Source organism: Phocoena phocoena, chromosome 2, assembly GCF_963924675.1.
Source record: "Phocoena phocoena chromosome 2, mPhoPho1.1, whole genome shotgun sequence".
NCBI classification, from domain to species: Eukaryota; Metazoa; Chordata; class Mammalia; order Artiodactyla; family Phocoenidae; genus Phocoena; species Phocoena phocoena.
This window is the reverse complement of record NC_089220.1, coordinates 139,738,746-139,750,685: the sequence shown is the minus strand read 5'-3', so window position 1 is coordinate 139,750,685 and position 11,940 is coordinate 139,738,746. Positions and strand designations below refer to the sequence as shown.

Sequence of the window (11,940 nt, the reverse complement as noted above, 5' to 3'; positions counted from 1 at the left end):
GTTTCCCAGGCAGCCCTGTCCACGCCAGACCCCCAGTGCCTGGGAAACAGCAGCTGGACCTGGAGGAGGTTCAGTTTGGGTGCCTCGGAGTGGGTGTCTGTGTCAGGAGGTTCCTGGGACTGGAGAAAAGGGCTTTGACCTAGAACACAGCCACAAAGAGCACCCACAGGTCTCTCTGTGGCCACAGCCTGGAGCTGACTCCCATGTGAGAGGGCCTCACAGGAGGCTGGAAATACAGCAAGCCTCCGGGTTTGAGCCGAACTGGGACTCAGAGGGTGAGTCAGAGTCTGGGATGGGGGTGGGGAGAAGCCCATTCATTCATTGTTCTCAGTGCCTGCTCTTTTGGGAGAGGGTCCTCCCTCCCTCCCTCCCTCCTTCCCTCCCTCCCTCTCTCCCTCCCTCTCTCCCTCCCTCTCTCCCTCCCTCTCTCCCTCCCTCCCTCCCACCCTCCCGCCCTCCAGGATGCTGAGGCAGGGCTGTCTGGAGGCTTCAGGCTCTGTGGAAGCCATATCTACGGCTCACCGTGGCTGGGGATGCTGAGCAGATGAAGCCTGGTCCTTTCTTGGGGAATTGTTTGGTTGTGCCTGAAGCCCGCTTTCTTTTTGGGTGCTGCAAGGTAATTAAATAATCACCTTTACCACCAAGCAGCTGCAGCTCCATCCACAATGTCCCGGAACTTGGGCTGGACGCAGATGAACCCAGTCTTGATTTGGGAGTTCCAGTATGGCTCACAGCACTGTGGTCAGGAGATGGTCTTTCTTGACATCTGGACCCAAGAGGCTGCTCTTGTGGCAAGAAGGGGAGAAGAGGGCCTGTTTCAATCTGGCTCAGCCCCTAGGGCTCCACATCCTCTGTTAAATGAGGGGCTTGGGTTTCCTTCACCCCCTAGGGCTGAATGTCTGGCTGTCCAGCCATTGCTCAGACCAGCTTTCCGGAACTTGGTCGCCCAAGGCATCATGGGGCTGTGGCTTCCAGGCCTGTCCGGGAACCCTGTGGACTCTGCCCATCCAGGGTGAGGAGGAGCTGCATTGTGGATGCCTCCTGCCATCAGCTGTCAGGTTATTTTGGTGTAAACTGAAAATACTCCAGGAATTGTGTGTTGAGTCTCTCCAGCCTGCAGGGTGGGACTGCAGCAGGAGCAGGCAGGGAGGCTGACTGTGGCTGAGGGCAATCTCTGGAAAAGGAGTGTTCCCAGTGGTGAGCCCGCCTGTCCAGCTCTCCGGGGCCCGGGTGAGATGGGGAGCTTCATTTTGCCGTCCAGCAGAGTGGCCTCCTTTGGGGCTGGGCCCTGGGAGTGGTGGGGCATCTGGGGCGGTGTAGGCAGGCGCTCTGCTCAACAAGCTTGGCACTGAGGCGGGACACCTCCGGCAGCCCCATGGGGACCTTCCCCAGCTTCTCCCCACCCCAGGGGCTTGGCTTCTGGCTAGCCAGGGGCCCTATGTGGGGACAGTTATGTGGCCCCAGGCAGAGAGGTCCTGCTGTCTGTTTGCTGAAGGAGGAAAAACAACACTCGGACTATTGATTCAGCTTCACCTTGGCGCTCCTGGCTCAGCAGCTAGTGTTTGCCCTGGCTGCCCGGGCTCAGATTACGCAAGGCTGGTGGGTGTGGAGCGACCGAGGGGGCTGCTGGAGGCCTGCAGGCCAGGGCTGGGTGGCCCCAGCGTTTCCCAGGAAACTGTATAAAAAAAGAGCCTGAGCCCCTGACTTTGCTGATGTTCTGGGCCAAAGAGGGAGGGTGAAGCCACTGCGATCCCCCCTTCCCGTGCTCAGCCCCCAAAGCCCCCATCCCACCTTAGGTTACCCACTCTTTCTTGCCAGGGGCTGTGGGTCTTTGCAGGTAACTCCCTATGGCTGGTTCTCCTTTGCTGAACTAGGAAGCCCTAGTGAGCTGTGTAGACACCGCCCATTAAAAAACTTTAAAAAGCCAACATTTTATTCCTTTATAAAATATACCTGGGTAATTTGGAAAATATACATGACACAAAAGAAAATAACAATTACTCATAATTCTCACCACCTTGAGAGAACCATTGTTAGCATGTGTCCTTCCAGATTATGTTTTGTGGTTTTATATAAATATGCATGTATAAATAGTTTTTTAAAAACAAAACGGGATTATAGGTACCTACTGCTTTATAACCCACTTAAAAAAAAAATAATTTTTGTCTGCGTTGGGTCTTCATTGCTGTGCGCGGGCTTTCTCTAGTTGTGGCGAGCGGGGGCTCCTCTTCGTTGTGGTGCGAGGGCTTCTCATTACGGTGGCTTCTCTTGTTGTGGAACCTGGGCTCTAGGAGTGCAAGCTTCAGTAGTTGTGGCACGAGGGCTCAGTAGTTGTGGCCCACGGGCTTAGTTGCTCTGCGGCATGTGGGATCTTACTTGACGAGGGCTCAAACCCCTGTCCCCTGCAGTGGCAGGAGGGTTCTTTTTTTTTTTTTTTTTTTTTGCGGTACACGGGCCTCTCACTGTTGTGGCCGCTCCCGTTGCGGAGCACAGGCTCCGGATGCGCAGCCTCAGCGGCCATGGCTCACAGGCCTAGCCGCTCCACGGCATGTGGGATCTTCCCGGACTGGGGCACGAACCCGTGTCCCCTGCATCGGCAGGCGGACTCTCAACCACTGTGCCACCAGGGAAGTCCCTATAACCCACCTTTAAAAAAAAATAATAATAATAATTAATTAATTTATATTTGGCTGCATTGGTCTTTGTTACTGCGCACGGGCTTTCTCTAGTTGCGGCGAGCAGGGGCTACTCTTCATTGCGGTGTGCGGGATTCTCTTTGCGGTGGCTTCTCTTGTTGCAGAGCATGGGCTCTAGGCACATGGGCTGCAGTAGTTGTGACACGCGGGCTCAGTAGTTATGGTTCGCGGGCTCTAGAGCACAGGCTCAGTAGTTGTGGCACACGGGCTTAGTTGCTCCACGGCATCTTCCCAGACCAGGGCTCGAACCCATGTCCCCTGCATTGGCAGGCGGATTCTTAACACTGCGCCACCAGGGAAGTCCCTAACCCACCTTTTTGACTTTAATTCTGGCAAGCATTTATTCAGTTGTTCCTTCTTATTTTGAGGGACTCAAGCCTTGGTCCTCTTCATCCCACTTCCGTATTCTTGCGTGTGGAGGCGGTCCTTCTGTCCATCTATCCGGCTCACCTTGGGGGCCTGGATTTTCACCCCTCCCCGCCAGAGCCCCTTTCAGGCCTGGAGTGAGCCGTGGGGTGGGAAGGCAGCTTTAGTGCGTGGCTGGGGAGCGACTGACTCTCCCTCTTCTCCTCCCTTGTTCCTCTCAGAGCCGGCAGCCCTCATCCTCCCCGCGCAGTCCCGCCCGTCTTGGTCCCATGCCCCCGCCAGTCAGCCCCGGGCCACAGGCAGTGAGCAGGCACGCGGGAGCCGAGGCCCTGTGACCAGGCCAAGGAGACAGGGGCTCCGGGGTCCCGGCCACCTGTCCCCCCATGGAGCTGAGGCCCTGGTTGCTATGGGTGGTAGCAGCAGCAGGAGCCTTGGTCCTGCTGGCGGCCGATGCCCGTGGCCAGAAGGTCTTCACCAATACCTGGGCCGTGCGCATTCCTGGAGGCCCAGCCGTGGCTGACAGTGTGGCACGCAAGCATGGCTTCCTCAACCTGGGCCAGGTAGGTGTTCTTCCCTCCTGCTGGCCGAGGCATAGGACATCGCCAGGGGGTGGGGCCAATGAGGGCAGGGGTTCCAGCACCCAGAGCAGGAACTCTGGGGCTTGTCTTCTCAGGGGCATCTGGGTAGTAGGCATGTTATGGGTGGCTTGTCCTGCCCTTGGGCTTCTAGCCTAGGTTGCTCAGTGGACCAGTGTATCCCAGGGGGGTGAGTCCCCCTCGGCCCCCCGCACCTCCTTGCGGGGTCCTGGGCGGGGAGCAGACGCCCACCACCCCCTGCCGTGGTGAGCCTCCCCTTGCAGCCGGTTGTCCACCCCCGTCCCCCGCCTCCACGGGGACTGGCAGATGGAAAGCCCGGCTCAGTCTCCCTGCTCTGTTGCAGATCTTCGGCGACTATTACCACTTCTGGCATCGAGCGGTGACAAAGCGGTCCCTGTCACCTCACCGCCCGCGGCACAGCCGGCTGCAGCGGGAACCTCAAGTGAGTGCGGCCCCAGCCCCTCCTGCTGCCACCCTTCCCTTTCAGTTCTCAGGAGGCCTCGCTCTCCCTCCCCGTTCCTCCAGCCACACCATCTCTCCCTCACTCCCTCACAGGTACAGTGGCTGGAGCAGCAGGTGGCAAAGCGACGGACCAAACGGGACGTGTACCAGGAGCCCACGGACCCCAAGTTTCCCCAGCAGTGGTACCTGGTACGTCGCCTCCCTGGCTGCATCCATCCATCCACTGAGGGGTCCCGTGAGTGGGTGAGGCTGACTTCAAGGCCTCCTGTCAGTCTTCCTCTGTCTGCTGAGTAATCTTTCTCCAGCCCATCCTGCTGAGCCCTGGGGAGCACCCTCCCAGAGTTCTTTATAATTCCATGAGCCCAGACAATCAGTGGTGGCATTTGAGGAGTAGGGGCAGGTGGAGAAGGAGCTTTTGGGGGTGGCAAAGGGATTCTCCGAGGTTCCAGCAACCACATCTCGTAAGTGCTGGGTGACGGGGGTGGGTGTCTCTGCAGTCTGGTGTCACCCAGCGGGACCTGAACGTGAAGGAGGCCTGGGCCCAGGGCTACACGGGGCGTGGCATCGTGGTCTCCATTCTGGACGATGGCATCGAGAAGAACCACCCGGACTTGGCAGGCAATTATGTGAGGAGGTCGGGGAGGGAGGTAGCCATCCCTGGCGAGGGGAGTCCAGGGATGGTCCTGTTCTGCTGGTGTGTTCAGGCTGACCCTGATGATGGCCATGTCCTTTCCAGGATCCTGGGGCCAGCTTCGATGTCAATGACCAGGACCCTGACCCCCAGCCTCGGTACACGCAGATGAATGACAACAGGTAATAATCTGCTTCCCTTCTGTTTTCCGCTGAGGAAGCAGATGTGCCCTTCCTGAGAGGCTGAAGTCTTTTCCATAGTCCTGGTCTAGCTGGGGCTCTGAGGGAAGATTCGGTCTGAGTGGAGGTGGCCATAGGCCAAGAGGAGTGGGGGGGTGTGGTCTGTGTACAGATGTGGGACAGCAAAGGTAGAGGGGCGTGCATGTGGCCCTTCGTGCTCCTCAGGCTGCACCCACCATGCTCTGTCCACTGTTAATGCTGTGCTCTTGGCCCCGGCAGGCATGGCACACGGTGTGCAGGCGAGGTGGCCGCAGTGGCCAACAACGGTGTCTGTGGCGTAGGCGTGGCCTACAATGCCCGTATTGGAGGTGGGTGTAGGCCTTGGCCACCCGGTCTTTGGGACGACCCTTCCAGTGGGATTCTTCTCTGTTCACTTCCCACCTAGCCAGTGTCTGCCACTTTCCTGCTGTGGATCCTTTTGACTGCACGGCTCTTCTTTAGAGAGTTCTTAGTAACTCAAAAAGCTGAACCCCCTGTGCTGTGGGGTGGAGGGAGTGTTTCTTAGCAGGAGTCTCCCTAACTCCTCACTGTCCACTCCGAGTCCTTACATGGCAGGCCTTGATCACCATGCTCCTTTGGGACCCCAGAGACTCATCCTAGCCCAGAATGTGTAGTTGGGGCCCAGGGAGCTCTCCCCTTTTCCCCTGCGTCTTGTCTTCGAAAGGCAGAGGCTGGCCAGGGAGTTAGGGGCTCAGGGTTTCCCAGCACGGTCCTCTGCCCTCCCCTGCCCATCCTCTGGGTGCAAGGCTGGGTGTGCTCCAGGGAGTGCTCCTGGCAGCTGGACCCACGCAGCATCCCTCTCCCCGCCCCCCTCCACAACCAGGGGTGCGCATGCTGGACGGTGAAGTGACAGATGCGGTAGAGGCACGCTCGCTGGGCCTGAATCCCAACCACATCCACATCTACAGCGCCAGTTGGGGCCCCGAGGACGACGGCAAGACCGTGGATGGGCCAGCCCGCCTTGCTGAGGAGGCCTTCTTCCGGGGGGTCAGCCAGGTGAGGTGGGGGTCCTAGCCCCACCCTAGAAACCAGGCCCAGCCTCTGGGGGCAAACTAGGCGCTACCTTTTCCATACTTCTTTGTTTTTTTCTGTTCCTATTTATTTATTCTTGTGTTTAATTTTAATTTACACAAAGTTTGTTTATTAAATGTTATTAAAATGTTAAGGAACTAGAAAGACAGAAAAAGAGAAAAGTAAATACTAATTACCCATAATTCCACCCTTTGGAATCACCACTCAGAGCATTTTGGTTGGTGGTCTGGGTCTCTTTTTTTGGTTCAAAAAAGGTTGAGATCCACCAGGGGTCTCCCAGGGGAACAGAGGCTGGATAGAGAGTCCCCGGAGAAGGAGGCTCCATCCTTCTCAGTCTCGAGCAGCATCCTCCTGCCAGGCCTCCCCCAAGTCCTGTTCTCGAGTGACCCCAGCCCACTCTGTCCACAGGGCCGCGGGGGGCTGGGCTCCATCTTTGTCTGGGCCTCTGGGAACGGGGGCCGGGAACATGACAGCTGCAACTGCGACGGCTACACCAACAGCATCTACACGCTGTCCATCAGCAGCGCCACGCAGTCCGGCAACGTGCCCTGGTACAGTGAGGCCTGCTCGTCCACGCTGGCCACAACGTACAGCAGTGGAAACCAGAACGAGAAGCAGATCGTGAGTCCTGCCCCGGGTGGCAGCTGGGGAAACGGGGCTGCTTGCTGGCTCTGTCCGGGGCCCCCTTTCCGACCCCATCTACCTTCCACCTGCACGTGGCTGGGTGGTGGTGGCTAAAGCATCATGGGATGGGGGCTAGGGAGCTCTCCAAGACCCCTGGGGACTGTGGAGCCGTCAGTGAAGCCCCTGAGAAGACTCTCCTTAAAAATATGCATTGCTCTTAATGATCGCCAACCTTTAGTTCAATCCTCTCATTCCTCGGGAAAGGGCCAGGCATCGGCCTGTCTACAGCAAGTTAGCAAGGCAGCAGGTGGGACCAAGGTTTCTTGGCCCTGGCTCCCCACTCCTGTTTATGGTGCATAGGGCCTGTGGACAGAGGGAGGGCAGGCAGGTGGCCCCCCTCTGGTGCCCTCCCCGCATTACAGGCCCAACATCATTGTCCTCCTGGTAGGTGACCACTGATCTGCGGCAGAAGTGTACGGAGTCTCACACAGGCACCTCTGCCTCTGCCCCCTTGGCAGCGGGCATCATCGCTCTCACCCTGGAGGCCAAGTAAGTGGGTAGGGGCTGAGGCGCAACCCTGTCCCCACCAGCGCCCCCTGCAAGGCAGGCCTTGGTCTCCAGCTTCTCTCCGAAGAGACAGCCCCCAAGCCTCTCCGTCCCTCCTCTGCAGTAAGAACCTCACCTGGCGGGACATGCAGCACCTGGTGGTACAGACCTCAAAGCCAGCCCACCTCAATGCTAACGACTGGGCCACCAATGGTGTGGGCCGCAAAGGTGAGGACAGGGCTGCATTGGGGGTTGCGGGGGCCCTGTGTGCCTCCCAGCTGACCCCGCCTTCCCTGCCCCACAGTGAGCCATTCGTATGGCTACGGGTTATTGGACGCAGGTGCCATGGTGGCTCTGGCCCAGAACTGGACGACGGTGACCCCCCAGCGGAAGTGCATCATCGACATCCTCACTGAGCCCAAGTGAGGGCTGGACCCTGGCTGGGAGGGGGCAGGTGGGACCTGAGGGGCGCAGGGGTGCCCGCTGGTCCCCCTGGGCCAGGCTGATAGACCATCACGGTGCTCTCTGCGCAGGGACATCGGGAAGCGGCTGGAGGTGCGGAAGACTGTGACCGCCTGCGTGGGGGAGCCCAGCCACATCACGCGGCTGGAACACACTCAGGCGCGGCTCACCCTGTCCTACAACCGCCGTGGTGACCTGGCCATCCACCTGGTCAGCCCCATGGGCACCCGCTCCACCCTGCTGGCCGCCAGGTGCTTGCCCTCTCCTCTGTCCAGCTTGTCCTGTCCCTCACATCCACGTGCATTCATTCATTCACTCACACAGCCCTGAAGGGCACCAAATACTTTTCCCCTGTTGGCATTTTGGGAAGGATGGTTTTTGTCCTGTGAGACTGTCCCATGTTGCAGGAATCCCTGATTCTGCCCATTAAATGCCATGTCTGTGTGCCTTCCCATGTGTAGTACCCTTGCACATTTCCAGAATCTTCTGGTTGAGAACATTTGGCCTCCTGGGAAACACCCAGCAGGCATTTCCAGCCCAGCGGGGTTCTGCTGCACTGGGGGGAGGGGGTGTGGTCCATGTGCTGTGGGCTCGGTGTCCCCTGGCTGGGGTCTGCCAGAGGCGTCAGGCAGCTATGTGCACCTTCCTCCCCAGGCCGCACGACTACTCTGCAGACGGGTTTAACGACTGGGCCTTCATGACGACCCATTCCTGGGACGAGGACCCCTCTGGCGAGTGGGTCCTGGAGATAGAAAACACCAGTGAAGCAAATAACTATGGTATTGGGGGTGCTCGAGGGCTGGGGATGGAGGAGGGGCGCTGGCGGAGTCTGGGGTGCCGGGCGTGGCTTCTGACTTTTGCTTCCCCCCTCAATTAGGGACACTGACCAAGTTCACCCTCGTGCTGTACGGCACGGCCCCCGAGGGGCTGCCCACACCTCCTGAGAGCATCGGCTGCAAGACCCTCACGTCCAGCCAGGCCTGTGTGGGTCAGTCGTGGGTGCTGCAAGGGCTTGGGAACCTGAGGCTGGGGACAGAGGGCGCCTGTCCTGAAGGAGGAAAAGGGGTGTGAAGGGATGCTGGGACCCCAGGGTCACCACAGTCGTGGGGCAGGTGGGAGCTCCTGGGGACAGTGGTGACTGCCTGGGGCTGCAGGTCCACAGGCTGCCACTGTCGTGGGGCTCAGGGCCCAACAGCCATGGGCGGCTTGGCTGACGCCCACCTTCTGCCCCGTGCCGGCAGTGTGCGAGGAAGGCTTCTCCCTGCACCAGAAGAGCTGTGTCCAGCGCTGCCCTCCAGGCTTCGCTCCCCAAGTCCTCGACACGCACTACAGCACCGAGAACAACGTGGAGATCATCCGGGCCAGCGTCTGTGCCCCCTGCCACGCCTCGTGTGCCACGTGCCAGGGGCCAGCCCCCACAGACTGCCTCAGCTGCCCCAGCCACGCCTCCCTGGACCCTGTGGAACAGACATGCTCCCGGCAAAGCCAGAGCAGCCGTGAGTCGCCGCAGCCGCAGCAGCCGCCACCTATGGAGGTGGAGGCAGAGCCGCGGCTGCGGGAGGGGCTGCTGCCCTCACACCTGCCCGAGGTGGTGGCCGGCCTCAGCTGCGCCTTCATCGTGCTGGTCTTCGTCACTGTCTTCCTGGTCCTGCAGCTGCGCTCGGGCTTCAGCTTCCGAGGGGTGAAGGTGTACACCATGGACCGTGGCCTCATCTCCTACAAGGGGCTGCCCCCCGAAGCCTGGCAGGAGGAGTGCCCATCCGACTCAGAAGAGGACGAGGGCCGGGGCGAGAGGACCGCCTTTATCAAAGACCAGAGCGCCCTTTGACGAGCGCCTACTGCCCGCCCCTTCGAGCCCATCCCCTCCTGGGGCACTTTTTAATTCACCAAAGTATTTTTTTATCTTGGGACTGGGTTTGGACCCCAGCTGGGAGGCAAGAGAGGCAGAGACGGCTTCCCACCCTACCCTTGGGCCCCCCGGCTGCCTGAGGTGGGACCCCAGGACCAGCTGGGGAGCAGGGGAGGGCCTCTGCCCACCCCCAGCACGCCTGCGTGTGGAGAAAGGAGTGAAACCTTTAGGGCAGCTTTCCAAGGTCCAGGCCCCAGCCAGAGTTCCCTGCGGAGTGAAGAGGGGCAGCCCTTCCCTTATGGGATTCCTGACCCGGGCTGCAGTTCTCGCCCCTTCCCTGTCCCTCTAAAGCAATAATGGTCCCCATCCAGGCAGCAGGGAGGCTGGCCTAGGGGGTATTTGAAGGAGGAGGCCACCTCTCTAAGGGCTTTTGCATCCCTGACCCCGTCCCCCACCTCTGGTGAGCCTCGGGCGGAAGCAGTAAGCGAAGGAAGGGACCAAGGCAAGGCAGGCACTTCCAGGGTGCACACGTGTGTGTGTCCCTTTGCCCACCTCCACTACAGCTGGCTGCCTGCTGAGCGAGGCTGGCCCGGCCCCGTGCTGGTGTGCTGACCACCCTCCCCTCTCTGGCACCCTCTCCTCCTGCCAGGGCCCAAGTCCCTGTTTTCTGAGCCCGGGGCTGCCTGGGCTGTTGGCACTCACAGTCCCGGAGCCCCTGGGTGGGTGGTGGGGAGGGACGGTGGCCCAGCCGGCCTCTCCCGCCTCCCACCCGATGCTGCTTTCCCCTGTGGGGATCTCAGGGGCTGTTTGAGGATATATTTTCACTTTGTGATTATTTCACTTTAGATGCTGATTTTTTTTTTTTTTTTTGGTATTTTTAATGGGGGTAGCAGCTGGACCATCCACCTTCCCACACCCACTGTCCACCCTGCTGTTCCCCCCGGCTGCCCTGGCCCTGAGGTGTGGGGGTCTGCAGCGTGTTGCTGAGGAGTAGCTGAGCCCCAGGTCCTGAAGAGACAGGCCAGGCCAGGCGGGCCCTAGGAAAGGAGGAGTACGATAGAAGGGGCAGGCTGTCGTCCATTTCAGATGGGGCTCCTCGTGCCAAGGGCTCATGGGTCAGTGGTTCTCCAAGTGCCAGGGGTGGGCAGGCAGTGGCACTGAGCCCCCTCCAACACTGTGCCCTGGTGGAGAAAGCACTGACCTGTCCTGCCCCCCAAGGCCCCCTCTTCTGACGTGCCTTTTGTACCCCTCCCATTAGGACAATCAGTCCCCTCCCGTTTGGGAGCCCCCTTTTCTTTCTCTCCCCTAGCCCCTCCTGACACCCAGCCACCTGCCCAGGGGCACCCCCGCCTCTCCCATCCCCCCCACCCTTGTGGCCAGCCCAGCTGGTTTTGTAAGATACTGGGTTGGTGCACAGTGATTTTTTTTTTTTTCTTGTAATTTAAACAGGCCCAGCATTGTTGGTTCTATTTAATGGACACGAGGTAATGTTAGAGGTTTTAAAGTGATTAAACGTGCAGACTATGCAAACCAGGCCTGGTCTCCAGTGTGGTGATGTTCTTCCCAGGACCTGGGGCTGCATCCAGGATGGGGTGCGGGTGAGGGCTGGGGCGAGTTACATGCCCACATGATGTCCTGCCTACCTGTAAGTGCCCAAAGTCCACCTCCCGAGGCGTTCAGAGCCTTCTTTAGGTGGGGTGTGGAAGGGACAGCAGCTGGAGACAAGCCCCAAGCCCCAGGGGTGGGACTAGCTGAGCACCTCCACCCCCACAGGCCTGGACTCCAGCAGGGTGGAGAGTGATGGCCTGCGTCCAGTTGCTCAGGGTCTCTCTTGGCTGAAGTAGCCCGGCCGCCAGCTGTAGGGTTGAGGCCTTCGGTGGGGCCTAACTGGACCAAGATGGTTTTTGCTGGGGAGATCCTGAGTCCCACACTGGGAACGCCATACCTCTCCACTCCCCAGCCCAGGCCCCTCGCCTGCCACAGGTCTCCCTTGGGACAGGAAGCCCCTGCCTGGGGGTGGAGGAGCTGTGCCAGTTCCACCAGGATCTGTGCCTGAGAAGCAGGCCTCTCCTCGGGATATTTACTTGGAAATTTTATTCAAATGGAGGCTGGCGCCTGAGCTCTCCTTGGGGAATCCAGTGGGGTGGGGAAGGCCTGGACTAGGCTTCCCCCTTCCTCTTCTGGGGCCGCCCTGGCCTGCTGCTCGGACCGCCCGCCCGCCCCCAGGCTCTGGACCCCCAGACTCCCCGGCCCGACGCGATCCTGCAGCCCGGCCCTGTGCCAGGCGCCCACCGCCGCCCCCTTGGGCCGTTCCCCGTGTTCCCGGGCGCTGTCCGGGCCCTGGGGAGTGCCGGGCGCAGGCTGCTCTCTTCTGGGCCATTCTTTCCCAGCCCCCTCCTCCCTTCCGTTTCCGTGGCCGTGTGGCCGGCTGAGGCAG

At 60.0% G+C, this 11,940-nt stretch overlaps 1 protein-coding gene across 1 annotated transcript; it reads left to right on the top strand.

The window, feature by feature from the left end:
• The first annotated feature begins 3,349 nt into the window (after nt 1-3,349).
• FURIN (furin, paired basic amino acid cleaving enzyme) lies at nt 3,350-11,036 on the top strand. Its single transcript, XM_065872272.1, has 15 exons — nt 3,350-3,622; nt 4,002-4,100; nt 4,214-4,309; nt 4,618-4,746; nt 4,857-4,933; nt 5,210-5,298; nt 5,814-5,986; nt 6,431-6,643; nt 7,095-7,195; nt 7,317-7,420; nt 7,497-7,614; nt 7,726-7,905; nt 8,309-8,433; nt 8,532-8,642; nt 8,896-11,036. The coding sequence occupies exons 1-15, from the start codon at nt 3,446-3,448 to the stop codon at nt 9,480-9,482; spliced, it is 2,379 nt and encodes a 792-aa protein (XP_065728344.1). The 5' UTR covers nt 3,350-3,445; the 3' UTR covers nt 9,483-11,036.
• Nucleotides 11,037-11,940: the final 904 nt, after the last annotated feature.

Excerpts from the sequence above, each read along its gene's own strand:
- FURIN (XM_065872272.1), top strand. The coding sequence starts at position 3,446 with ATGGAGCTGAGGCCCTGGTTGCTATGGGTGGTAGCAGCAGCAGGAGCC. Across the intron at positions 5,299-5,813 it reads CTACAATGCCCGTATTGGAG|GGGTGCGCATGCTGGACGGT; the intron begins GTGGGTGTAGGC and ends CTCCACAACCAG. Across the intron at positions 7,196-7,316 it reads GCTCTCACCCTGGAGGCCAA|TAAGAACCTCACCTGGCGGG; the intron begins GTAAGTGGGTAG and ends CCTCCTCTGCAG.